The sequence below is a fragment of the Amblyomma mixtum genome, chromosome 6, assembly GCF_055824585.1.
Source record: "Amblyomma mixtum isolate Tamu chromosome 6, ASM5582458v1, whole genome shotgun sequence".
Lineage (NCBI taxonomy): Eukaryota > Metazoa > Arthropoda > Arachnida > Ixodida > Ixodidae > Amblyomma > Amblyomma mixtum.
In genome coordinates this window covers 43,811,776-43,838,519 of record NC_143017.1, presented here as the reverse complement: position 1 = coordinate 43,838,519, position 26,744 = coordinate 43,811,776, and the positions used below count along the sequence as shown (strand labels likewise).

The following is a 26,744-nucleotide window of genomic DNA, read 5'->3' as shown; positions in this document are numbered from 1 at the left end:
CTAGAGCTTCTCAATACTTGGAAGGAGCGCGAAACCCTGCTGCGCTCCGGGGACACTGTCGTGCAGACCATCTCTACTGACTGGGCTGCCAGCCTAATGGACCGCAGCAACACAAACGCTTGAGTCGAGTGGGGGCATGAGGAGGCCCCGGAGCCTCCGTACTCCCAACTCACCTGTTCGTTAATAAGTTTTTGACGACAACGACAACTCCACGGCCACGTGCTTGAAAGCGGGATTTAGGTGGGAACCGTACTAACCCAGGGAGCCAGTTATGCTCCTTTCTTTCCTCAAAACCAACGGAAGTGGGGGGGGGGGGGGATGGTTAGTTTGGCTACTGAGCCGCAGTATCCGAAGTGCCGGCCAGAGCGCGCGCTTGTCCGGCGGTAAGTGCTGTTGTTGTGACTGAGAGAAGGATGAAAAGGAAATTGCACGGGCCTGCCCACTGGGTCGAGCCAAGCCACCACCGCTGCCACGTGCAGATAGAGGAGAGGTAAAAGATCAGAGGAAAGAGAAAGAGGAAAGAAAAGACGCGCGTCGCAGCAACAACTGTGTCCGCCGGAGCGGACGCTGCTCAAAAAACAGATAAGCGGCCGAAGCCGCGCTCGCCGAAGCGAGGACAGATACAGCGTCAATGCCGCCTTTTATATTGCTTTATGGAGGGTCGACGCTTTCTTTTTTTCAAGGAGGGGGGGGGGGGGAGGGAAGGGAGGGGGGCCCACGTTAGCTGCGACACGCTCTTTGCTCGCCGCGCATCGGGTAGCGTGCGTTTTCCGAATGCGGAGACGAGTTTGCGCCGGATCGTTGTTCCTTATAGCCGAGGCGTGCGGCCACGGTTGTTGGTTTTATCTGAGGCGGAGTGCCGTAGCCCTAATATAAACTTTGACGGTAGGCTGCACAGCATTCGTATAAGTGCGGCTGTTATAAGTGGACTCGACTGTACAGTGGTGACTCCTGCGCTGAGATAGGGGCGAATACTAGCTTTTAACGCGATACCAAAATGAGTCTTGTTCAGCGGAAACTATGTCGTCATTGTCGTCCTCGGCGGCAGCGGCGGCGGCGAGAACGAAAAATTCCCAAAGCAGGTGGCCCATCTGCCCCATAGGTTATGTGACCTTGTGATATCGTCATAACCTGCCCACCGTAGCAGGTGGAAACCGGCCAGCTGGACTGTGAGAAAACTGCCCACCATGGCAGCTGGTAGCTATGTGATTGATTGGTTTCCGGCCAACGTGGGTCCCACAAGCCCCATATGTGGCTGTGTTTGAACCAGCCACCTGCCGGTGCATTGACCCATGCCTTAACTGCGGCGCCAGTAGTGGTACGAGGACTCTCGGCGATGTACGAATGCAGTTAAGAATCACCAAGTCAGCGTTTATGGGCATGCTGCCAGAACATCGGGGACAAAGGAGGAGGACTTGCATGGGAGGATTCTCTAACACTATCTCTCTGTACTCTTTGAGACAGGTCAAGTGTTATGTGATGGCGAAAGAGTGGACATCACCCTTATCTGCGAAGTGATACGCAAAATGGGACCGAAGCCCCTTAAGGAACCTGTTAACACTGTCACTTCATAACCTTAAGGCGGAGCTTAAGTGTCCCATCTAGGTTTTCTCTTTCGTTCATTACCGATCTTCACGTGCTTCAACCAGCTTTAGGCGAGAGCATAAGGTGCTCCTTTCCTGAACTCTCACAAATCGGAACAGCGCAAGAAAACACAACTGAGTAACCAAAAATTCAGAATCGGCAAATCCCTACGTTATTCTTCTTTCCATGTATGGCGTATATTGGCAGGTAGGGAAGCTGTCATGGCTCAAGCTGCTTCGCCAAAATGCACTGAAACCTATAAGGACGATCAGCACCACTAGACCTCCAAAACGCCCTCCACAAAAGGGAGAACGATATTACCTCGCCCTCATACCTCCCTCTTCGCGGCTGGCTAAAAAAAAGTAAGCTGGCACACCTAAGCAAGATAATTGCTAATACAGGATAGGAAGCTCGCATACATATGTGTGCACTACATGTGTTAGCAGGAAGTAGCGTAGCCATTATCAGGCTCCGCTGCGGAACGGAAGGATGGTGGTTAGAATCCTATCGTGCAGAAAGATTTTTTTTCTGATCTGACTAGAAATGCGTGACACCTCTGCTTACAACCTTCTGTCGACAATGATGAGGCATTAAAGGCTTTTGCCTTAAAATATTTTTGAAGAATGAATCTTTCCAATAACGGCTCGCCACTGGAATGCCCTAGCTGCTGATGCTGTTGAATGTGGAAGTGTGTCATCATTCTCCCGCGCGCTTTCTATGGAACGTGCTCACCCTATTGTTACTTGCTTAAATCTTAAAACGCTTAACACACTATATCATAGAGTAAAGAAATGCACGCTAGCGCCATCACATATAAATAAGGTAGTGCACTTATCAAAACCAAGAACCTCATTTATTTTACATTGCATATGAAACTCCGCAAGCAGTCTGAAATTTATTTTGTGCTCAAAAAGCTTTAGAATGTCAGCATGGCAGCAATAGCAGCAGTCCGTGTATGAAAGAAGATTTAGCCACAAACTACAACACATTGCTATTTATAAAATTGTCGTTGGACATAAGGTAGAAAAATAGTTCTAATGCCCAGCCTATCTATCGCCCACAGTCTCATCAGGCAAAATTTTTGATGCGTCGGCAATTTGTTCAAACCAAAGCCATATCGCCTCAAATATCTGGGAGCAAGCGAAGGGCTGAATTCTTCATCGGTGCTTCCCCTCCTTCAGCTACCATGTTTTTTCCGCATACTTGTCTTCCATCCTCGTCGTATCCGGAGAAGAGGTGAAAGTACCATTCATGCCGCTTTTCACCACAGGGGTTGACTTGTTCTGAAGTGGAGCAGAATGAACCCGCTGGCGACCTTCATCCTGTTTTGAAGCGAGGACCAGCCCGGAGAATGGAAAATATCCTGGTCGTCCAAGTCCGAAGCCTTCTTCGTTCCACCAGACAACACGTACCGGAATGGGAGCACGCGAACTAGCCAGCCCGCTTGCGTTGGCCAAAGGCCTGCGTTGTTCGTCGCTGTGGGCGATAGATACAGGCACCGCTTCTGCTTGTTGCGGATGGCCAGCTGTTCTGGACCTCAGCAAGTCATGGCGGTTTCCACTTGAAACTGTGGTACCACGGCCAGGAGTTGCAGCTTTCCTGTCGCTGGCAGTGCCGTGTTTACCAATGTCCGAGTAACGACCGTCAGTGCTTTCCTCGCTGCCTGTCTCCCCGGAATGCAGCGTGAACACCAGGGCCAAGACGCCGACTGCTGTGAGCGCCACAATGAGGATAGACAGTCTCACGAGCCACATGGGAGACCTGCGATGACGCAGTGGCCTGGATATAGCCTAAGCCAGAAAGAAACAAATGTGGCATGGGTTGTACCCCTTATATAGAGTAAATACTTCTACACCAATAGGTCACAAGAGTAACAGCCTTTACTCCGTGAAACTAGCTTCAAAGGCCCATAAGCCGCAGTTTGTCCCCACAAGAACAGTTGGACTCCGGCACTATGAGCTGTAGTTTGCAACACTCCATCCATTTTCTTGGCTGATAGCATGTATGCGCTTTGGCACTATTCTCAGTACCTAAGCTATTAGCATGCTACTGTCAGCAACGAATGAAACGCAAAGAAAACTGAGGTGGAAACACAAAAACACCAACTTATTAGCTCCTAGAAAAGAAATACAAGCTAGGTGAAATAACACTTCTGAAGAACAGTTTTCGCGCCTTCGAACTTAAAATAACCTGTGCTAGTATTGAGCTTCTCCTGGCTCAGAGCTTCTTGTATTGTTGTTAGTTGGTCAGTTTTCTCTTTCACGTTTCATTTCTTGCTGATAGTACAGTGTTGATGAGCTGCCGAGGTGGCCCAGTGGTTATGGTGCCGGGTTGCTGACGCGAAATACGCGGGTTAGATCCCGGCCCCGGTGGTCGCATTTCAATGAAGACGAAATTTTAAACGCTCGCGTACTATGCGATGTCAGTGCACGCTAAAGAACCCCCTATGGTTGAAATTTTCCGGAGCCCTCCACTACAGCGTCCCCCTGGACGTTAAACCCCATAAACCATAACAACCGGTACGGTGTGGACGGTATGGTGTAAGGAGTGATTCGGAGCAGAATGATACGGCATTACGGTATGGTATGGATGGCATGGTATGACATGCTAAGGAATGGAATGGTGGAGTATAGTACGATGCGGTGTCGTATGATATGGTATTACGGTATAGTAGGGTACGAATGATATGGCATGGAATGGTGTGGTAAGGTAAAATATGGTATGATATGGTAAGGTATGCTAAGTTTAACGTCCAAAATCTCTTTGGGAGGCCGTCCTCGAGGTCGCCGGATAAATTTCGGTCACCTGAGTTTCTTCAACGTTCACTGCCATGGCGAGAAAGAGAGAAAAAACTTTATTAAGGCAAGTGTGTTGACACCCCTTGGGTCCCTGGACCACCGCACGGTCCGCACTGTACTTCGAAACGTTCATTTGGTGTTTGTTCATGACCTCGGCACCCCGAATCACTGCAGCAAGCTCCGATGTCGGGTCCAGAGACGAGAGCACGACCTCGCAGTCCTCCCAACTTGATAACGCAGGCTGTCCCTGCGGGGGAGGATCAGCAGGGCAGCCGAAAAGGATGTGGGAGAGTGTGGCGTGAGGGTCGCCGCACAGGGAGCATGCAGGGGAAGAGCCACAGTAGTGAGATAGCAGCTGAGGGGATGAGAGAGAGGGGGTCTGGAGGCGTCTCCAGAGGATCTGTCGGGAGTGGGTAAGGGAGGGGTGTGGAGGAGGGTAAGACCGACGGTCCAAGCGGGGCATTTGCGTGAGCTCTGCAGAGGTGTGCGCCCGTTCTCTCGAGAATCCCGGATCGAGGCTGTGCTGAGCCAGGCAAATCAAACCCCGGGCCAATTTATCGGCAGGCTCGTTTCCTGGATTCCCTGAGTGAGCCGGCTCCCACTGGAGCTCTACCCTGCGTGGTAAGTTTTTGGCGAGATTGTTCAACAACTCCCAAGCAGGGGCTTGAATCCTGCCTCTCACGGCGTTGAACAGAGCCGTTTTCCAGTCGCTAAAGATGTAGTTTGCATTGGAATGTAGAAAGGCTAGGGCGATGGCGGTTTCCTCTGCCTCCTCAGGCGTAGAGCCCGAGGGAAGGCGGTGTGGGAGGAACTGTGCTAGGGCTAGATGGTAGCCAACTGCTACAGCTTCATGCGTTGTGCACGCGGCGTCTACCCAAATGGCGTCCTCGGCTTGTCCGTAATACTTGCGAAGGGCCATAGCGCGAGCAGTGCGACGAAGGATGTGGTATGGGGATGAACGTTCTGAGGAAGGGGTTTAACAACGAGGGGGTATGAATGTATCGAGGAATGGCGATAAGGGATGACTGATTAGCAGGAATCTTGATGCGAAGGTAAGCGAGTTTATGCCTACCAATTGCGCTCGCGGCAAGTCTGCGTCTGAAGGTGCGCGTCTACTAGTTGCTGAAAGATGTTATGCATGCCTGGCAAAGCACACACATCGGCGTGCTCGCAATATGTCGCCGTTGTAAAACGTCGACCTTGGGCTAAACAACGAAACACTACAGCCACCAAGCGACCGCGGCTGGCCTAAAGGTTTCTTCGGCCAGGAATGCAACTGTGGAATGAGACACAGAAGGTCCTAATTCACCTTGTATCCACCCTCCTCGCCCTATATCAATGTGAGTTCCAGGCACTTCATTTTGATGACCACTTTTGTCTCAGGTTCCTTGAAAAATCTGAGCAAGCTTCAAAAAGGTTTTGGCCAAAAAAAGACTCTGTTGCATAAAAGCAATGGAAAAGCTAGAACCTTAGCCAAAAATTGCGACCGAAAAGAAAGTAGCCTCACGATATCAATGAAATTCGCAGGTAGTCGTGGTGTACAGCTCAACTGCTCTTGCGGCGTTTCGCTGCCGATATCCCCCCCCCCCCCCCCGCTCTCAGAGAAAAAAAAAACATGCGTCGGCCTTTTCGTGTACGTTCAAAGCACAGCTCTCAGTTATGTCGAGACTCTTTAATGAGGCATATCGAAAAGCCCACTGCTTGGATGTAATGAGCAAAATTCTATAAAAATTATTTATTGCCATTGTAACAATTTTTATCCACTCCTGATTTGAAATCTAAAAGTAGGGCTTCCGATCAGAGCTTGTAAATGCCGACGCCTAACAGTTTTGTGAGCCATGCGGCTGCTTGCAATGTGTTACCCAGGGTTGGTTTCTTAATATGGTCTATTTTTACTCTTTTCAAACCAAATCAAATCACCTTTATTTTCAACATTTTTACAATGTTGACGGTCTCCCAGGAAAAAAGCTGTAGTAACAGCTTGACGAGGCCTGGAAGCCGGCGGCAGACAGCAGTGACAGCGGTACAATAAAAATTACACACAAGATACCGATTGCTATTACACACGGTCACACACATTTTATCACGGTCACATTTTATCACAGATTTACAAAAATAAGAGGTGAAGTAAATTAATCAAAAAAGATATTGAGATGTTATACAAAAGCCAGGGTTAACATGCACATAAAACTGCAAAAAAAAACGATAATTGCACATATGAGAGGTTAAACTACCATGTGTATGTTTTTATTGAGGAAGTTACCATTTTACGCCAGAAACAGCAAACACGGGTCACTCCAGAAACATTGAACGCAAAATCTTACGGGTTATTCGAGCGTTATTAAAACTAGATAGACTGATCTGATTTAGTAACACTGGCACTGTATAGCTTAATGACTGGAGAAGGTAATTAGCACGGTGGTGTGGAATCAACCATTTTTCAGGGGCACGTGTTTTCGAAATATTACAGCGCAACGTTGCACCTGAGAGTGAGAGAAGGAATTCTTTATACATTTCGTTAGCAAAATAAAAGTGGTAGAGGAGGCGGTAATTATAAAGAGACTCAATATTAATGACATGATGCTGACGAAATAGCGCGGCTGAAGGATGTAATATGGCACATTGTTTATGCAACGCGTGGCTTTTTTTTCTAGACGAAGAAGTGTACCGACGTTTTTTTTTTTTGTAGTCGTTCCCCATACTAGTGTGCAATAGTTAAGGTGTGAACGGAACAGTGCGTGGTAAACTTGTAGTCTAATGGACATCGGGAGGAGGTCACGGGTTCGAAATAAGGCACCTACAGCAGATGAGAGCTTTTTAGCCATTTGCTCAAGATGACTGCAATATGTCATCGTACTAGAGAATATGACACCAAGTATTTTATGTTCTTTAACGATATCTATTTCATTTCGTCCCAATTTTAGCTCACGACTAGAGGCCAAGCGTTTGTTCTTAGGCACAAATAAAATTGCTTATGTTTTCTTTCTCTATTATTTTTAAGCAAACCATGTTCTTGAAACCATGTTCTTTGTGTTTTAAAATAAGTACTTGTCTCATGAGCAGACAACGGATGGGAAAACAGGGGCTCGTTACGACATACATGACGAAAGCAAATAGTCACCGCAAACAAGAATAGAGGATGTTATTTTTTTCAACTTGTTGTGCTGATTAATTAAAAATATATGGCGTAAGTATTTGATACCTTATAAAAAAGTGAAAACAAAGCACAAGAAAAAACAACCACATTTCGCCGGTGGCCTCAGAAACCACGACCTCGGAATTTAGCGTCCAGTACTCTACCCACCGAACTACGGCGACGACTGCCCAATTTTCTGCTTTCGGGGGTATTTACGTGCGGTTTAACCGAACCTTGAGAATGTTCACCAACGCCACAGGCTTTCATAGCGGCGGACATAGTACGCCCTGTAATATCGCGAGTGCCACGTAGGCGGGTGATCGACCGGTAAGGGCGGAAGCTGTGCGAGAACCACCTTCTCATACCTTTGGCATCAAGAATGCCAGAATAGAGGCCCTCGTTAAGTACTGAGCACACAAGGCATGGGAAAAAGAGGGACTCGTTACGACATACATGACGGAAGCCAGCAGTCACCGAAAGTAAGAAGCATGTTGGATTTTTTGAAAATAATGTGGCGTTAATCAATGCGATAATAATACTGTAATTATTTGAAAGATACTTTATTAAAAATTCGAGGACCGAAGCAGTGCCGTCAAGGCTGCCAGATTCGAGGCAGTCGTTAAGCTATTCAGCAGAAAGGAAAGGCAAAATAGGTGTTCGTTAATACAGGATGCACTACACCCTCCCTCATAGACGAGAGTGGCGCTGATGAACACTCTCAAAGTTCGATTATTCTACGTGTAAATACCCCCGCCAGCAGAATATTGAACAGTCGTCGCCGTAGTTCGGTTCGTAGAGCACCAGACGGAAATTTGCACGTCGTGGATTCGGACCCTATGGGAGCCCCATGGTTGTTTTTTGTTCTGCTTTGCTATCCATTGTCTTTACGGCATCAAATCATCCCACTATTAATTTCTAATTAGTCAGCACAACAAATTGACAAAAAAACACATCCACTATGCTGCTTCGTTGCTATGACTATCGGCTTCCGGCGTGTTGTCTCATTAGATACTTTAAATTCGCTAAAGCGAATGCAAGGCTCCCATTCATCTTTAATCTACTTAACGTAGGGCCTAAAAATAATTCAAATCAATATATTTCGCTTGGATCCCGACTCACCAGCGCCGCCGCTTCGGATTTGCTGAAAGTCCACTCGTACTGCGCGAGAACGCGTGCGTGCAGTCGTCCGGGCTCAGACTGGGCGATGAAAAAGTGCGCGAAAGCTGACTTCTCCTTTCCTCAAGCTTGTTGGAAATCACCTCCGGCGAATCAGCTCGCCGATCCCCATAGATGGCGCCCGTAGCCGAAGGTTCGTCCTTTAGGACAAGGGCGGCTTCCGGGCTCTCGGTAAGCGGCATCTCTTCCTCGTCTCTAGCAGTCAGCGGTACGAGCTCGGAGGCCGTGGAGCGGCTCTTCTTGTTCTGCTGCTGCAGTAGCAAACAGAGAAATGAAAAGCTGCATCATCTATGTAGACAAATCGGGTAGACATAGAGATATCGTGTTCTACCATACTCTAGCGAATACCGTCAATCAGCTTCGACCTTGGAGCCTAAATCAAGTCGCAGCAAAACTACTACTTCCATAGCAATTCTAGGTACCACTTCTGTCAGAATATGTGACAACTATCACTATTACTTACATTACTCCCCGCCGCGATGGCTCAGTGGTTACGGCGCTCGGCTGCTGACCCGAAGGACGCGGGTTCGATCCCGGCCGCAGCGGCTGAATTTCGATGAAGGCAAAATTCTAGAAGCCCGTGTGCTGAGCGATGTGAGAGCACGTTAAAGAACCCCAGGCGGTCTAAATTTCCGGAGCCCTCCACTACGGCGTCCCTCATAGTCTGAGTTGCTTTGGGACGTTAAACCCCAATAAACCAACCAAACTTATATTACTCGTGCACCTTCGACACATTCGAAGCGGCATTCGTTCAGTAATTAATAAGGGCTACGTATAAGAGCTGAGTTTCAGAGAGAACGCTGGTGCATGGTAGCAGCTCTGTAGTTCGAGGCAACAAGCACCCTTAACTTGCCACTTGCAAACTCTGCTGTGATAGATCCATCGTGGCAGATAGTGTCACAACGAATAGCAGCAAATTGAGAAAGTAGATTGACTAACAGCCGCAGTTACTTTGCCGTAGCAATGTCACGTCCTTTATATCCCTCCTCTTCCCTCTTTCCATAACGCACTGTCTACCCCCGCTGATACCATTTATCACAGCTATGCTGGCAATTTGGATCCAGGCGGTGCCGTTCTTGCTTCGTAAAGACATTGAGAACAGCTGCAATTAATGTTAACAAATAAGTCTAATCACTGTGGCGTCATCAAAGGCGACGAAACATTTGCGCGCATTAAGCAATAATGTGACGGTACAAACGACTGCAGAATGTTTGACAAATGTTCACATGCTACCCTACAAGCCCATGTTATGCTGGGCCTTCAACTAGAAGCAAGTTCCAAATATATTCCTATTAGTGCAAGTCCGCTTCGAAGAAACGATTGACTGATAAAGGAGCTACCGCAGGGTGGCTGCTGCGGCAGCCAGACTTTCTATTTGGAGTACCTTACGGCCCAAATTAATACAGGCATATTCTGCAACATGACCAAGCATTTTGTCTCGACCACTCGAATATTGCGGCGAAGAAGTCTTACCATTCTGCGCTGTCTTCTACAGCTACCAGCACTGAGAGATGTGCTTAGAGAGCTGTTCTCGAGACGGCTGTGCCCCCGGAAAACGGCGCCCGGATGCGCCAGTGCTGCTTCTTTTTCTCACAGTTGCGCCACCTGGAGGGAGGAAAGCGATTTTAATCCTGCGCTCTGATCTGTAGGGGCATACCGCCACAGGAGACACTCTTATGTCGTAGTGTGAATATTTTTATTGACAACCTTGAACCTTTCTTGCATAAAAACCCATCAAGCATGGAAGAAATAAAAAGGAAACTATTCCGGTCTCATTTGGCCATCTTAACCTCCCGTTATATTTTTAAACTAAGTGGCTCCACAGATGCATTGCAGTAGCCTAATTTCCAATTCAGACGTCCAAAAGGCATATCGCCAGAATGTCTGCGTATGCGTAACAGTTTTCCCCAGAAACACCTACATGGTGATTTTCGTCAATAACCATCTGAGCATGATGCCTAAACCAAAACGCGCGCCTAAGAAGCGTTGTAAATAGTTGCCTCTGATTTTAGCGTAAAAAGGGTAGCAAAAGAGGAATAAATTGAGGATTCCCACTGCAGGCTGCGCGAAAGAAACGGAGGCTTATCTATTAAAACAAAACACTTTTCCAGGCATGTTATTTATTACAGTGCACCGATGTTCTATTTATAGAACCTTGTTTTTTACAGAATTTTTTGTATTTATAGAAGAAGTATTTATAGAACTCTATAAAGCAGCATCATATCAATCTGACTACAATGTTATGCCAAGAGTAGCCGCCTGGGGTTGATGCTAATGGAGCTCTTATCCGTTCTCATCAAACACCTAACTTTTTTACCTGGTTGAGGTCACATAACGGGAGGTTACGATAATCAAATCCGGCATGATAGAGTAGCTTGTGGCCGATACTGATTGGACCGCATCTGCAATATCCCGCATAAAGGCGCGATCATCCGCAAGGCCTCAGCGTTGCATGCAGATTTTACAGAGAGACGGTTATTTAGAAAGGAAAGCATAGAACTCCACCTGATTTATATTTATCGCTCTCGGGGTTTGTCATTATTTGTTCTCATCGAATGCTCGCTTTTTCGACTGGGTAAGATTACAGAACTGAAGGTCGACACGCTATGGGTTGAACCGGATAGCAGAAGACCTCACCTGCATCATCCCTCATGACAGTGCGAACAAGCCTTTGATTTGAACATGGCGTGGCGCTTGCGAAGAGAGGTTAATTTGGAAAAATGCATCATATCCCCCTGATATTATCACTTTTGTGGCTTAACCTTATCAGTGCTCACCAAATGCCTTCCTTCTGTAACTGTGTATTGTAATGTAACCGAAGTACTGGAGATTGGAGTCCCGTATAACAGGCCGTAGGTTGAGACGCATAACAGATGACTTCACCTGCACCATGTCGCAGAACAACACGACTATCAGCATGTTCCGAGCACAGCACGTAGCTTTTAAAGCAGACATGGAGTAGTTAATTGAATGCCATTCCATCCTAGTAGTTTTAATACTTTTGCTGAAATTTTTGACGTAATGAATTGCACTCCTGGTCTAGCAGTTTCCCAATCCGTGAATTAATTTTAAACGCTAACTTAATATGAGAAGCAAGAAATTGCTTTTTGAAACTACTTTCATAAAATGGACAGTTACTCTTCGTGTCGTAAAAGCTAACCTATCTTTTGTGCCGCGATAGGCCCAGGGAAAGCAGGAACGACGCACGGGGAGCCTAGGCCAGCGCAAGGGCAGCAGTGCACTTGTCACGAGTACCTACTAGGCAGCAGCGGCAGCTCGCGCATAGCTGTGTTACAGACGCTGTTATGCCGGGCCTCTGGCAAGTCTACGTGGTGTCACCGTTCACGGAAAGGATGCTGCTTGCCTCTGTTAATATGAAAACATTATATGGCCGTAAATTATTCATTTCTGTGAACTGTACTAATAGCTCCAACCTGCTATTCTTGGAGCCTCTGCCATGTCTCCTAATGCTTGGTCTCCAGCCTGCTTCTTTCCTACCTTGACATGGAAGTCACCCATCTGTACAGCGCCCAATGTTTTCGTTTTGCTCATTCAAAATTCCACGTCTTTATAGATGCTTTCTACGATTCCGAAGAGGAGACCAAAGATCTCATTGAGACACGTCAAAGATTGAAAGAAACAAATCCCAACTAACAGAGTATAACTGGCAGAGCTATAAAAGTTAATCAATAAGCGCAGGTTAATTGAGGTAAGAAAGTTTAATATGGATAGAATCGAGCATGCTGTAAAAAACAGAGGTAGCCTAAAAGCGGTAAAATGGAAACTAGGCACAGGCAAAAATCAGATATGTGCGTTAAGGGACAAACAGGGTGATGTCATTAGCAACAGAAAAAAGATAGTTAAAGTAGCCGAAAAGTTCTACATATTTTTGTACAGCAGCCGAGCGCCGTAACAACTGAGCCATCGCGGCGGGGAGTAATAAAAGTAACAGCGGTAGTTTATTTATTTATCTATTTATTTACAGATACCTTACAGGCCTCCAGGGAGGCATTGTGTAAGGGGGGAGCAATAAATATGTGCAACAGTAGATGGAAAAAAACAAAAATGCGTAGAAACAAACACTTTTACGTTCTAAAAGTTGATTACAAATTATCACGACAGTACAAAATACATGCAGAAAAACATTGGATAAAAAATAGAATATAAATACGACATAATAGTAACGCAAACAAAAAGAGCATGAGCAAATACACAGGAAGGCAAATGGGCTGATAAACAGGGTGTGACAAAAAAAAAAAAAACAGGCATGACTCGGGCAGAGAAGACCTGCTAGGTGTTATCGATATAATGTTTGACCAGATGATTATGAAACGTGCCGTGGTTGCGCTGCGATGCAATGCAGTGTGGAAGATCATTCCATAGACATATAGCACGTGGGAGCGGAGAAAAGTTAAAGGCGTGAGTACTGCCATAAATGCGCGTGTAGCTGAGGTTATTGTGCGATCTCGTTGATGAATAAGAGGGTCGTTGCAGGTGCGATAAAGGTGACTGAGTGGCATGGATTAATTTGTGCAAGACAAGACCTGTAACACCTGCCTCAAGGACATGAAGACCACGAGAAGCCTGCATAGCATGTACTTGCAGGCACGTGGGTCTATTTAAGGCGAAGGGGGGGGGGGGGGGGATATGGAGACGCGTCCCTGCTCCCTGTGGTTGGCTTCTCCGCGATGCACCCTTCCAAGCCTATTTAGTTACCTTAACTAACAAGGGAGGGCGCCGGTGTCGCCGGAACACAAGCACCACGGATGGCGTAATTGCTGCGCCCGCTGGGGAGACGGTCCTCTTCGGCTCGGGAACGGGGACGCGCGCTGACGTTCACGCGCGACGCTCCGCTCTTCGCCGGCGAAGTGAATGGCGAAGCCTCGTGGGAAGGAACGCTCTCCAGAATCTCCTCCCGCCCAACCGTGGAGTAGCCCCTGCCTTAGCGTGGGCGAACATTCGCTCGTAACCGTGCTCGTGTTGGTAACTGGCGTAGTTTGTTGGTAACGGGCGTTATTTTCGTTGTAGCAATAAATGCCTTGTTTGTGTCAGCCAGAGTGTCAATCCTTTGTTCCCACACAGGAAGGCCCGCCGTGGTCGGTGTGCGCTCGGTAGCGTACGCGATCATGAGGTGGGGTCCAGGCGGTTTTCAATTGGGTCAGGCGCGGTTAAGCGGGGAAAACGTATTTATCTCCCTCTTTTAAAAAGCTCACAGTAGTTATCGCGGTATGCTTTTTGTGTGACATTAAAACACCTGAAATGAGTGCTATTCAGTTATAAGTGGCCATACAGTAAATTGGTGCAAGCATAACAAAAACAAAACTTTCGTTCAATATTGAAGACATCTGGCATCTACGCTACAAACAGGAGTGGTTGAAAGTACACAAGGGTATGCTTCAACTTTTATACCGGTCTAAATTTCAATAATTCTCATGCTGTTTAATGATTTCCGGAATACACATGCTGCAGATCAGCTGCGCAGCAGCTTGGGGAACAGCAAGCAGAAATTGCCTGGCTGAAAAATGAGAATGAATCATTGAAAAGGCAGCTAGAAGCGGCCAAGAACATAGCTGGTGAGAATTCTGGGATGGCTTCACATTCAGTGTATTTAAATTTCTAATAGCGGCATGAAACATGCTCTTGCAAATAAATCTTTCAGAAGCGTGCATTTTTATCTGAACGTACTTTGAGTGGTTTTTTGCTCAGAGGCGTATGTGTGCACTGGAACAGTCTGCTGACTCTTGATCTATATACTTCACGGATACAACTGTTCTGTACCCTAAGCGTACGTTTGCATTGTTGCAGCACGTCTTTCGTTTGAGTTATTTGGTTGTAGCGTAGCATAATTTACTCAAAAGCGTACTGGCGCGAAAAGACGGAGACAAAAGCAACACAAATTCGCAAAAGTGGACTGCTTTTTCAGGATGAAACAGGCATTAGCTGTGATGACATTTTAACACTTTTAGAATTTTACCTTTCATCGACTCTCGTTTTATTCAACCATCAGTTTTATGTTCAGAGTCATGCCGTTTGCATTGGGTAGTCTCTTGCCCCTATTTTCAGTGACATATTTTTATCGTGTGTTGACAAACGTGTTAATGACCACCTTTGATTGATCTCAAAAGTTGGTATGATATTCAGGTAAGTAGATCACTATCTAATTGTGCTCAACAATCATGTATGTTCGAAAATAAGAACCATTCCTAAAAACATAGTCACCAATTGCAGCAGCGAATCTAATTGTATTTTTTTCAGGAAAGAAGTTCCCCACAATCATAGCCTGCAGTTTCTTGATTTGCAACTTCTTCTTAAGCAGGATGGCCATGTATGTCGGTTCTAAACCCCAGATCATGCGCACATTCCAAGCTAGTCAAGCGAGGAATCTTTGCGAGATGTCTGAATGCAGTCCTGAAAAAATCTTGTGATTATGAGATGGCACACAGCTTTGATGCGCAAACAAAACGCCTTCACCAAGCTGGGTACCCAAAACACCTTATCACAAGTATTTGTGAGAACCTTCTCAAGAAGCGCAAGCCAACGTTGAAGTGTGATCACGGTCAAAAGAACACAGAAAATCAAAAACAACCGATAGTTGTGATTTCGTGTATTCATCGGCTATCGCACAATTTGAAGAAATTGGCCAAGAAATATAAAATCGATGCAGTGCTATCTGTTTTCGTTGGTTGGTTTGTTTTATTGGGTTTAACGTCCCAAAGCAACTAAGGCTATGAGAGACGCCGTAGTGGAGGGCTCCGGAAATTTCGACCACCTGGGGTTCTTTAACGTGCACTGACATCGCACAGTACACGGGCCTCGAATTTCTCCTCCAAAGAAATTCAACCGCCGCGGCCGGGATCGAACCCGCGTCTTTCGGGACAGCAGCCGAGCACTGCTATCTGTTTTGTGCAAGCTGTCGCGTATTTGCACCTTTAAAAAAGAAAGCCGTGTTAAGCAATGCAAAAAGGATCACCACATTCTCGCCACTGAGTGCACAGCTGATATTGTGTGCGTGGTACTTCTAAGCTGCGGCCACAAATATATCGGCCGGACTGCTCAGTGCCTCAACGAAAGAGTCAGGCAGCACAAGATAACGATAAAAAATGATTACGGCAGTCATACGGCCACTAACAGCAAAAGATGCAAATGCTGTCCGTGTTTTGAAAACACATGATTCATTGCGAGGTACAAAGACAGATTAGAACATCAAATAATTGAAGCATATTACATCCAGCAAAGAGGGCCTATCTGCGTGAGTAAGCCATCTGGTTCGCTGCCAGAAGAAGATTAGTTTTTTTAGTGGATCATTGCAAACGTTGTACTGCTTCTGTTGTTTTGGCAAGTATATCTTTTCTTAAGCCACTTTTTATCTTTTTTTCTTGTACCGTTTTGCTTGTATCTTTGGCTCGCGTGGTTATGAACTAGCTTTTCCGAACAATTAACACGAAAGTTGGCGAAAGTCCTGTCTTGTGTGTGTTTGTCTCCGTCTTTTCGCGCCGGTACGCGTCTGCGCAAATTATGTTTCTTACAATATTCGTGCTTAGTGGATGTAATGTTTTCTCTCCTACAGCAGCGTATATTCTTTGGCTCCGACTGTCGGCACTGTGAGATCAAGGTCGTCTCTTTATAAGCACGCACCGCGCAGCATGTTTAGCACTGCCATTTCTATTGCTTAACACGTATATTTCCCTGCTTGAGTTTCCACACTTGTGTCTCTTTTTGATTACTGATTTCATTTGCCTATTGCTCATTTTGTGCTGGTCCAATTGGCTCTAGACTAATGCCTGCAGAGTAAAACCAATGCCAGGAACTGAAACTCAACTAGCTGCGGAGGCTTCTATCGTTGGGCAATTGAAATGTTTACAGTAAATGATTAGCCTTAGTCGCGATGTTAGCCTCGCTCATCGTGGCGCCTGAGATTAGCAGTAAGGTGTTACTAGCAGTTAATAGAGGTTAGCAGTAGCTGGTAAGAGTGCTCAAGCTCCTGACAGCACCTTCCTTGATGCTAAGTGAGTGTTGTTCTCACTACATGATTTGCCAGCTTGTTTTCTGAGGTGTGCTCATATACCACCATTTTAACAAGGTTGACACATGAATGAAATATTTTGCAAATAAATCTAAGAGTCATTTGCTAACATGTCATATGATATCGCGAGCGCCTTTCTGTTTGAAGAGCGGTATTCATAAAAGCCACGAAGCAGCAACTGAGACCTCTTTCAGAAACGAATCGCTTGTATGTGCCTTAATTTTGATCTTTCACGGCTTAGGTAAGAGGAGACAATGAACTCACAACACATGTGTTACCATTTCAGAGCAGGTCGCATGCGAGAGACGCATCTGTAAAACAATCTAAGACTTTATAAATTGAAGTGGAGAATGGAAAATCGCAGAATACTACATTCAGCGTGCAGTGAACGCTATCGCTTCTCCTCCTCGCCACAGCAAATGGCGTGGAATATGGGAGCGCTTTTCTAATGTTGCTATTGCGATGAAGTAGCGTTGCGGAAAATATTAAATGCAGGCAAATAAAAAAAATATGTCAGAAGTGGGATTCGAACCCACGCCCGGAAGACCGGACTGCGACCTGAACGCAGCGCCTTGGACCGCTCGGCCATCCTGACAGCACGGAGGGCGCGGAAATTTGGCACTATGTCAAGGTTGTGGTCTTTCAAAGAATACGGTTGCCTGGCTGAATAGTCACTGCAGGAATAAACAGACTGCTAACTCGAACGTAATGCTGGCTGCTCTAATGAAGGAAAGGCAGTAAGCGCGTTCGTGTATTCCACACATGACCGCCTGCTGTGACATGTACGGTGGTGGTGGTGGTGGTGTAAAACATTTATTTATACTATATACAGAGGTATTGCTTGGACCGTGCCTGAAGGGCCCGGCCATCACAATCACTAGGAGGGATCCCTAGTCCGGGACCCCTGTGGCCTCCGCTGCGGCCCGGGCTCTTGTCACCAGGGCTTGTTGGTCCTGGAAAGTTGAGCAGCCGAGCAGGGCAGCCTCCCAGTCCTCTCGGGTGGGGTGGGGGTGGGGTGGGAAAGCAGGATTGGCAGGGCATGCCCACACCATGTGATATGTGTCCGCAAACACTTCCCCACAGTGTGGACACTCGCCCGAAAAAGCCGAATTGAAATGTTTGAGCACTGCCGGGCACAGTACCGTGTTGGTGTAGAGGCGAAGTAGCCAACGCTCCTCTGCCTTATTGAGGCCTTTACAGGGGGGTGGGTATCGGCCGTGAGTGTTTTGATACAGGAGAGAGATCTCCCGAAAAGTAATAGCCGGATTAAAATCAGTAGCCGGATCAGGCGGCGAAAGAGGTGATGCCCGGTGGTTAAGCGCGCGGGCGGTAGTGTCCGCTACCTTATTTCCCTCTATCCCCGCATGTGCTGGGGCCCAGATGATGGTGCGCCGAGTTGGGAAATCCCGGTACTCACATCTGTGTAAAATTTGGAAAGCACGATCTGGAATTTGGCCCTGTTCAAAATTGCGGCAAGCTTCTCTTGAGTCGGTGATAATGACTCGGGACGCTGGATCCGCAGCTGCAAGTGCGATAGCAACTTCTTCCGCGAATGTAATGTTGGGGGCACGGAAGGTGAGGCCCTGAACTGGGTTGTTTTGGTGGACAACGGCAGCCGTGTACCAACCCCCATGGTGTGGACCTGCCGCTTCCGTGTAAAATACCCCTGGTCGAGCACCATACTGCTTGGAAATGGCCTCCGCTCGCGCGAGGCGGCGGCCATTATGGGCATCTTTTGTCATGTTATTGGTGTAGTCAGTAGCACGGTGCATCATCGCGGTGCCTGTGACGTCACGTGTGCGGTATCTTCAGGTGCGTGTGTGTGTATCTCGAGCAACACGGGGTCGTTCGAGCTCCGGGACGCGGGACCGTTCTAGCTTTCGGACCCGAGGGTGCTCCGGCTCCACGAGCAGCGGATGTCCCAGCTCGGAGTCCTGGTCAGACTGTCCCGGCTCCGGATACGACACTCGAGACCCAAAAACCCATTGGGCCCACCCGTGCGAAGACGGAACCCGAGCGAGGACGGTAAAGCGGTAAACTTCAATAACAATTATCAACATCTGCCTGACTACGCCCCCTGTGGGGCGAAGATCTTTTCCGTATCTCTCCAATTAACCCTGTCCTATGCCAGTTCCGGCCACCCCCTACCCGCCACGTTTTTGCTCTGATCAGCCAATCTAACTTTCTGTCGCCACCTGCTCCACTTGCCTTCTTTTGGAATCCATTACGTTACTCCTAAGGACCATTGGTTATCTTGCCTTCACATTACACGCCTTTACGAGCCCATTTCTCCCTCTTGTTTTCGGAATGAATGGCATTAACCCGCGTTTGTTTCCTGACAAACTCTGCCCTCTTCCTTTGTCTGAACGATACACCTATAATTTTTTCCATTGATCTCTGCGTTGTCCTTAAGCTGACGTAAGCCAACGCTAGTATTACTATGCTGCATAAAGCTTCGGTTTACAACAAGAACCCTATTTTTGGAAATTAGTAGCCGCCTTCCTTGAAACACCACTCATGGAGATGCAACATTACTTCTAATACTGTCGCATTCCACTCGTAAGGTAACCTAAGCACCCGCACAATTTTTTTTCATCTTTTTAAGGAAAAAAAAAAGTGTTGTGAGCGAGTTTCGATCCTTGTACATGCATTCCCTTCTTGGTCGTGTTTTGTTTTTCTTTGTGTATCTAAAACTATAATTTGAAGAAGACGGCAGTAATTCCCTATTGTAACAAGTTTCTGCAGCATTATGGAATAAAAACTGTCGGAACCACAGTTTCGCAGTTTTTCGTTGCTTCAAAGGTAACTCTTTCGTGCGTACAGAAACCTCTAGATTCAGCCGACAAAACTAAGAGAGATGTGATTTTGATACCCTTAGACCCGAAGCAACAACATATTTTCTTTGTACCCATCTAGACTAGCCCCACCGCTGTGGCTCAGTGGTTACGGCGCTCGGCTGCTGGCCCGAAAGACGCGGGTTCGATCCCGGCCGCGGCGGCTGAATTTCGATGGAGGCGAAATTCTAGAGGCCCGTGTACTGTGCGATGTCAATGCAGGTTAAAGAACCCCAGGTGGTCGAGATTTCCGGAGCCCTTCACTACGGCGTCCCTCATAGCCTCAGTCGCTTTGGGAAGTTAAACCCCAATAAACCAAACCATCCAGACAAGCTACGCGGCATGCCATTCCACAAGCAACATTGAGTTTCCAGGCTGTTATCATAGGAGCGATTCGTGCCGCTCCTGTTACGCTTTCCACTAATCACTCCGGCAGCGGTGGTGGCGGAGAGCAGTTCGTAACCTAGCTGCTTCTTACAACTAGTCGCAGGTTCGTCATGGGCACGCTCTTCTAATTCTGGTTTTCGCTCTCGCTACTGCCATCTCCGAAAGTGCAGGACACTGCGTTTTTCCTTCTTCACTGCCGCATTATAAGTTCCCACTAACCAATGCAGAAGTCAAAAAGGGAAAAACGAATGGATTACAATCAGTCAATAAATCAATCAAATTCTTTTTTTCTGTCTTTTACTCTTGCCGACCTGTCAACATTGAAGAAAAACGATTGGAAGGGGGAAGGGGGGAGGGGCGGAGGCTGGAGTAGAAAACTGCAGCAGACACCATTGGAGCACCAGCTGGAGCGTCGTAGCGCAGTCATGGCAACGGTATCGAGAAGAAAAAAAAAGCTTCATGCCCCAATGGGATTTGAACCGCTCCCAGCAAAAGTAAAGCCACTTCGTTTTCCGGTGCCTCAGGCAACTCGACAACCTCTGCTGTCCGTGGCTTGGATTGCAGGCACATGAATTGTTCATTTTTAGCCACCAGTTCCCCTCCAGTCACAAGGGTGTGCTGAAGTATTTCAAACAGAAACTAGCAGGAGTTTCCTACCCCTGGGGAAGCACCGGTCCGCCATCCAGCGTTTCGGCAAGGGATTTGTCTTCGTCTGGACATAGCGTTCATCACAATATACTAATCTCTGATTTCCGCTGGTCCTAGTGGCACTGGGCTTACGTCTGCTGTTTAAGACCAATGCCAGGAACTAGAACTCAACAAGCTGCCGGGACTTTTATCCGTAGGGCAAATGAAATGTTTAGAGCAACTGATAAGCATTAGTCGCTATGTTAGCCTCGCTCACCGCGGAGCCTGAGGTTAGCAGTTAGAGGCTGCCAGTAGTTTGTAGTAGTTGGAGAGAGTGCTCCGTTCTTGATACGAAATCAGTGTGGTTAACATCACTACTTGCTTTGCCAGCTTGTTTTCTGCGGTCCACTAATAAAACGCTCTTTTAACAAGGTTGATATATGAATTAAATATCTTACCAATGAACCCAAGAGGCATTCAAACCTCCACAGGCCGGTATATCCTAGACTCCCTCGGAATCATAATACCGGCCAACGACGCAACCTTCCTCGCCATCCCACGACCCCTAAACCGTTGGGGACTTCAATGCTCCAAGCCTACATTGGGGCTACCACTTTGAGAAGGCCAGAGGACGCAAGCTGGCGGAGCTCATCTCCACACTTCATCTTGCACTCCTCACGGATCCGTGTTGTCCCACACGTGTGGGCAACTCGGTTACGCGAGACACATGCCCTGACCTGACTCTCGTTACGAACACCAGAGATGCTACCTGGGAGAACCTGGGAGAGACTCTTGGTAGCGATCACTGCCTTCTCCGGGTTACTCTTCTGGCGAAGGCGGCTCGCAAAAAGTGGGGCCACACTAAATTCACCGATTGGCATAAGTTTCGAAGAAAAGAGATACCTCCCGTGCTCTTTTCCGGCGGATATGCGGAGTGGGCAAAGCAATTAGACACAATACAAAGACAACACGTCACGACACTTCAGACCACTGAAGAGATCGCTGCAGTGGACAATCACCTCCTGCACTTGTGGGAGGCTCGCCGGAGTCTTACCAAACGGTGGAAGAAGCAAAAGCTGAATCGCAAACTTAAGGCTCGCATTGTCGACCTCACGGAGCAGGCTGCGGCGTATGCTGCCCAGCTCACCGATTCAAACTGGATAGAGAAGTGTAATTCGGCAGCGCGTCAGATGAGCTCGAGAGGAACATGGCGCTTCTTTCGCAGTCTCATCGACCCCACTAAAATGAGAGGGGAGACGCAAAGACAGCTCCGGCGGGCTTTGCACGGGTACCAAGGTACGACGGCTCAACTCGCAGACACCCTGTGCGACAGATACCTCTGCCGCATAGAGGACCCAGTTGGGCCCGAGTACGAGTACGCGGGAAAGCCGAATCCCGACATTGATGCCCCTTTTGAGTTACACGACCTTAAGGCGGCTTTAGCTAAAATGCGGCGAGGTACGGCTCCGGGTAGGGATCGCATAACAGTCAATCTGTTGGCCAACCTCCCAGATTCGGCCTACCTCCACCTGCTAGTGTACATTAACCAGATTTGGGACGGGCGTCCACTCCCTCCCGAATGGAAGACCTCCTTGGTCACTTTCATCCCTAAGCCAGGCAAGGCAGTGAATACTGACAACCTGAGGCCCATCTCTCTAACCTCTTGTGTGGGCAAGCTTATGGAGACGATGGTTAGGGATCGCCTCTCTCCACACATAGAGACCAAGGGCCTCTTTGCAGACACTATGTTCGGGTTCCGACCGCATATGTCTGCGCAGGACGTCCTCCTCCAGTTACACCGCTACATAATACGACCAACTGCCATGCGCCACAACGACAAGGCCATCCTTGCCCTCGATCTTAAGGGGGCCTTTGACAATGTTCGTCATAGCAGCATCTTGGCTAACTTGAGTACCACTGATTGTGGGCGTAAGGCATTCACATATGTAAGAGACTTTCTCTCGAAGCGTCAGGCCTTCCTCAAGATTGAGGATGACGAATACGGACCATACACGATGGGTACACGTGGTACACCCCAAGGGGCGGCCTTATCGCCACTTCTTTTCAACATTGCCATTATGCAGCTTCCCCACCAATTGGCCCGGGTGGAAGGCATTCATCACGCACTATACGCGGATGACATAACAATTTGGACTACCGAAGGGAGCCTTGGGGAAATGGAGGACCGCCTTCAGCGGGCCGCCACCATAACCGATAGCTACGCTATCGGCTGTGGTCTCCAATGTGCTCCCGCAAAATCGGAACTTCTGCACATCAGATCCGATCCTAAAGACAACACGAGTTTGCAAATCTCTCTGACGGGAGGCCCTGTCAAAGAGGTCGGGGAGCTCCGCATACTAGGTCTGTTCATCCATAACAGGCTCAGCCCGGAATCCACTATTGCCAAACTCAAGCGCGTAGGCGAACAGGTCGGACGCATGATCCATCGCGTTTCTAACAAGCGCGGCGGGTTGCGAGGCAGGGACGCACTTCGGCTCGCCCATGCCTTCCTGACCAGCAGGATCCTCTACTCCGCTCCCTACCTTCGAACTACGAAACAACAAGAAATAAGAATAGACACCATCGTTAGAAAGGCTACAAAGCGAGCACTGGGCCTCCCAGTGGCCACCTCCAATGCTAAGTTGTCGGCGTTGGGGGTGATCAACTCCTACCAGGAGTTACGGGAGGCCCACCTCGTGAACCAATATACGCGACTCTCGCAGACGGCATCCGGGCGCCGCCTGCTAGACCGCTTGCACATCCAACACGAGTGCACTCCAGATGAGACGTGTCGGATTCCGGAGCTATGGCGTCACAAGCTCTGGGTCCCTCCACTCCCGCGCAACATGGACACACATACACACGAAGGCAGACGAGAGGCGCGCGCTCGGGCCCTCGAACACCAACACGGATCCAAACAGGGTGTATACTACGTTGACGTGGCAGGGCCGTCGCCCAATGGATTCTACACGGCCGCAGTAGTTCACCAGGATCAATGCGTTAACGGGCTGTCCTTTCGAGCTCGAAATTCAGCACAGGCTGAGGAAGTAGCCATTGCGCTAGCCGCCTCGGACTTGAATTCGAAGGTAATCGTGACAGATTCGCGTCGAGCCTGTCAACACTACCTGGCTGACGAGATTTCACCTTTAGCTTACAGTATATTAAAGCGCGCAGTGACGGAATCGGACCCTTCGCCCAAACGCATAGTTTGGACTCCAGGCCATCAGGACGTTAGAGGTAATGAGGCTGCGGACGCGGCTGCCCGAGCGCTTACCTACCGGGCACCTCACCCAGGCTCTTCCGGCTCGGAGATTGTGCAACCGCTTCTGCGGTTCAGAGAAATTCTGGACGACTATTGCGAACGCCATCGGCTTTTCCCGGTCCCTGCTAAGGGCCTGAGTAAAGCTGATGAGCAAACTCTGAGGCGCTTGCAGACCAACACTCTGTTGTGTCCTGCAATAGTGAAACATTTCGACCCCAAAATTGATGGGCGCTGCCCTCACTGTGGGGAAGTTTCCGATACCTTCCACATGGTTTGAGCCTGTCAAAAGAATCCTTCCCTTCCCCCCAATCCTTCCCCTTCCCGAGAGGCATGGGAGGCAGCCCTGCTCAACTGATCGGGGCTGGAGTCTCAAAGGGCTCTAGTCCAACGGGCGCGAGTAGCGGCCTCGTCCAGCGGGGTCCCGGACTAAGGACTCCACCTATTTAAAGGGCCATTTTTGGTCTGCAAACTCTCCTTTTGTTTATTAAAAAATTTTCACCACCACCACCACCGTCCCACCATGAGCAGCGCCGCAGAGCCCTTGCGAAGGCGCTCCATCGAGCGTACGGCTCCGAGCCGAACGCCGTATGGGAGGACGCTGCCTGCACGGGTGATAAAGCGAGAGCAGGCTGTGGTGGACTCCTCTTCATCCACCCTCCTCACACTTCCTCTCCCCACAGACACCTCTCCAGAGGCTGCAGAGGAAGCCGTCATTGCACTTGCTTTCACCCGCACGGAAGACTGGTACATTTTAACTGACTCTAAAACTGCGATTCTAAACTTTGCTCGAGGTCCAGTCCATGTCCCTATTTTTGGCATACTGGATTCGCCCGATGCACCCCCCCCCCCCCCCCCCCCCCATGTGGAGCTGATAGCGATGCCTCCGCACTACGGGAATCCCGGAAACGAGGCCGCCAACCTTTCAGCCCGAGGTTCTTTAAACCGGGCTCAGGTGGCCTCGGATCGAGGATTCACGAAGGAGCGAATGGACTCATTCAGCGAGCTGACGCAGGCATACAGAGCCTCACGCCAGCTCTACCACCCGTTCCACCCCTCCATAGATAGCAAACACGCAACACTCTGGCGCCGACCACAAACACACACTCTCTCCTCACCCCTTACCTTAGCTCACTATCATCCCTCCTTGCCCGTTCTTGCTAGCGACCTATGTCCAGAACACTTCGCCTTTTCCTTCCACATCCTTTCCCTGGGAAAGGGCCAATAAATTCCTACCCCAATCACCTTTCTGTAAAAATTTAATTGCCCATAAATGTTTTTCACCACCACCACCTGCCCGGCTGACCTTCCACCGCGGGACCTAGAGAACCTCAAGATCTGGGAGGAGTGGGAGACCCTGGTGCGCTCGGAGGACCCGGCCGAGCAGACAATCGGCACCGTCCAGGCTGCCAGTGTTATGGACCTTAGGAACATAAACGCTTGAGTACAGTGGGGTCGTGCGGGGACGCTGGGGCATGCCCCGAATTCCTCTTATAGTGAAGTTTTTTCTCTCTCTCTCACAAAGTAGTCGGGAGCCAGACAAGCGCAAAAATGGCATCGAAAGTATACTGCCTGCATTGCGGGCCTGAAAGAAGCTAGGCTACAACTATAAGACGAACAACTGGAAATAAAATAAATGCGTCACACTTTGCTGCATAACAAATGACCGTGTTTAATGTAGCCGCAAATAGACGCAACGGGGGGAAAACAACCAAAACTAAACATTGGACGTAGCAGCAGAGAAACCAAGCTGTAATCAAGTTTAACCGCACTCTTGTTACGTACAACCTGGTCTAGCTGAGCTAAGCCACTGCCATTTTTTTCTCATATAGATTATAAAAAAAAAAATTCAGGGGGGCACTTTGTTGACCAAAGTGCGGTGAGCGAAAGCCTTAAGCTCAGTGTTGCTGCTTGTGTCACTGATGTGTGGTTCTTGGAACGCTGCCAGGGAGTACACAGAACGCCACCGTCCATTCGGCTGCACACCTTTCTCGACGGTAAATTGGTTTTTGGGGAAAGGAAATGTATCTCTCTCTCGCATATCTCGGTGGACACCTGAACCTCGCTGTAAGGGAAGGGAGGAAGATGGGAGTGAACGAAGAGGCCGTATTAGCTAGACGCGCCTTTGTTCATCCCAAACCATCGAGGTGGCATGGCGGACTGGTTGGCGTGCTCGTCTCGCACTCCGGAGAGCCTGGTTCGATTCCCCAACTCGCCCAGTTTCCTACTCGGTTTTATTTATTTATGTGGTCCTAATTGGTCTATACCATTGTTCTAATGTCATCCATCAACTGCTCGCCCGAAACCTAACTGTAACGTCGTGGTCTGCCCCTGGAGGTTGGTCACCCCGCTCGCATCACTTCAACCTCTTGCTCCAACATCACATACCATTCGGCCTCCCCCGCGGTGATACTACGCTGTTGTGCCGCCTGTGGCTGGGAGTGGCGTTCACAAACGCCTATTCCCATCTGATCACAATGGCTGACTCTCCTGCGTGTGACCAGTGCGGTTGTGACGAAACGATCAGCCACCTCCTCTGTGACTGCCCTCGTTTTGAGCGAGAGCGCGGTGTCCTAAGTGTTTCTCTGCTCCGCTTGGACTCGCGTCCTTTAACAGAGTCTAACGTTCTGGGGCCTTGGACTCAACCTTCCAGACAACGGAAAGCGGTGAAAGCGCTCCTGACTTTCTTAAGGGACTCGGGGTTGCATTCCCGCCTATAATCTTTAAGTTTTCAGTGCGCGCCCTCTGTCCCTGTGACATGGTGGTCGCTGGACACTTAGAAAACTCATTTCCTTGCCGCTCTTTTTCCTTTTTTTCCCCTTTGTTCCCCTCCCCAAGGGAACAAACTTGGGGAACAGCAAGCAAAATTTGCCTGGCTGAAAAATGGGAATGAAACCTTGAACGGGCAGCTAGAAGCGGC

The 26,744-nt window shown here is 48.6% G+C and overlaps 1 protein-coding gene and 1 non-coding gene across 2 annotated transcripts; both read right to left on the bottom strand.

The window, feature by feature from the left end:
* Window positions 1-24,541, bottom strand: LOC149338884 (uncharacterized). The gene is made up of 4 exons (XM_089550823.1): window positions 24,347-24,541; window positions 8,638-8,945; window positions 2,997-3,345; window positions 1-93 (listed from the first exon to the last, which is right to left on the bottom strand). Exons 1-4 carry the CDS (start codon window positions 24,539-24,541, stop codon window positions 1-3), a joined length of 945 nt encoding a protein of 314 aa, XP_089406949.1.
* On the bottom strand, window positions 17,229-17,312 carry TRNAL-CAG (transfer RNA leucine (anticodon CAG)). The gene has a single exon. It is a non-coding gene; the product is annotated as a tRNA-Leu (tRNA).
* Window positions 24,542-26,744: the final 2,203 nt, after the last annotated feature.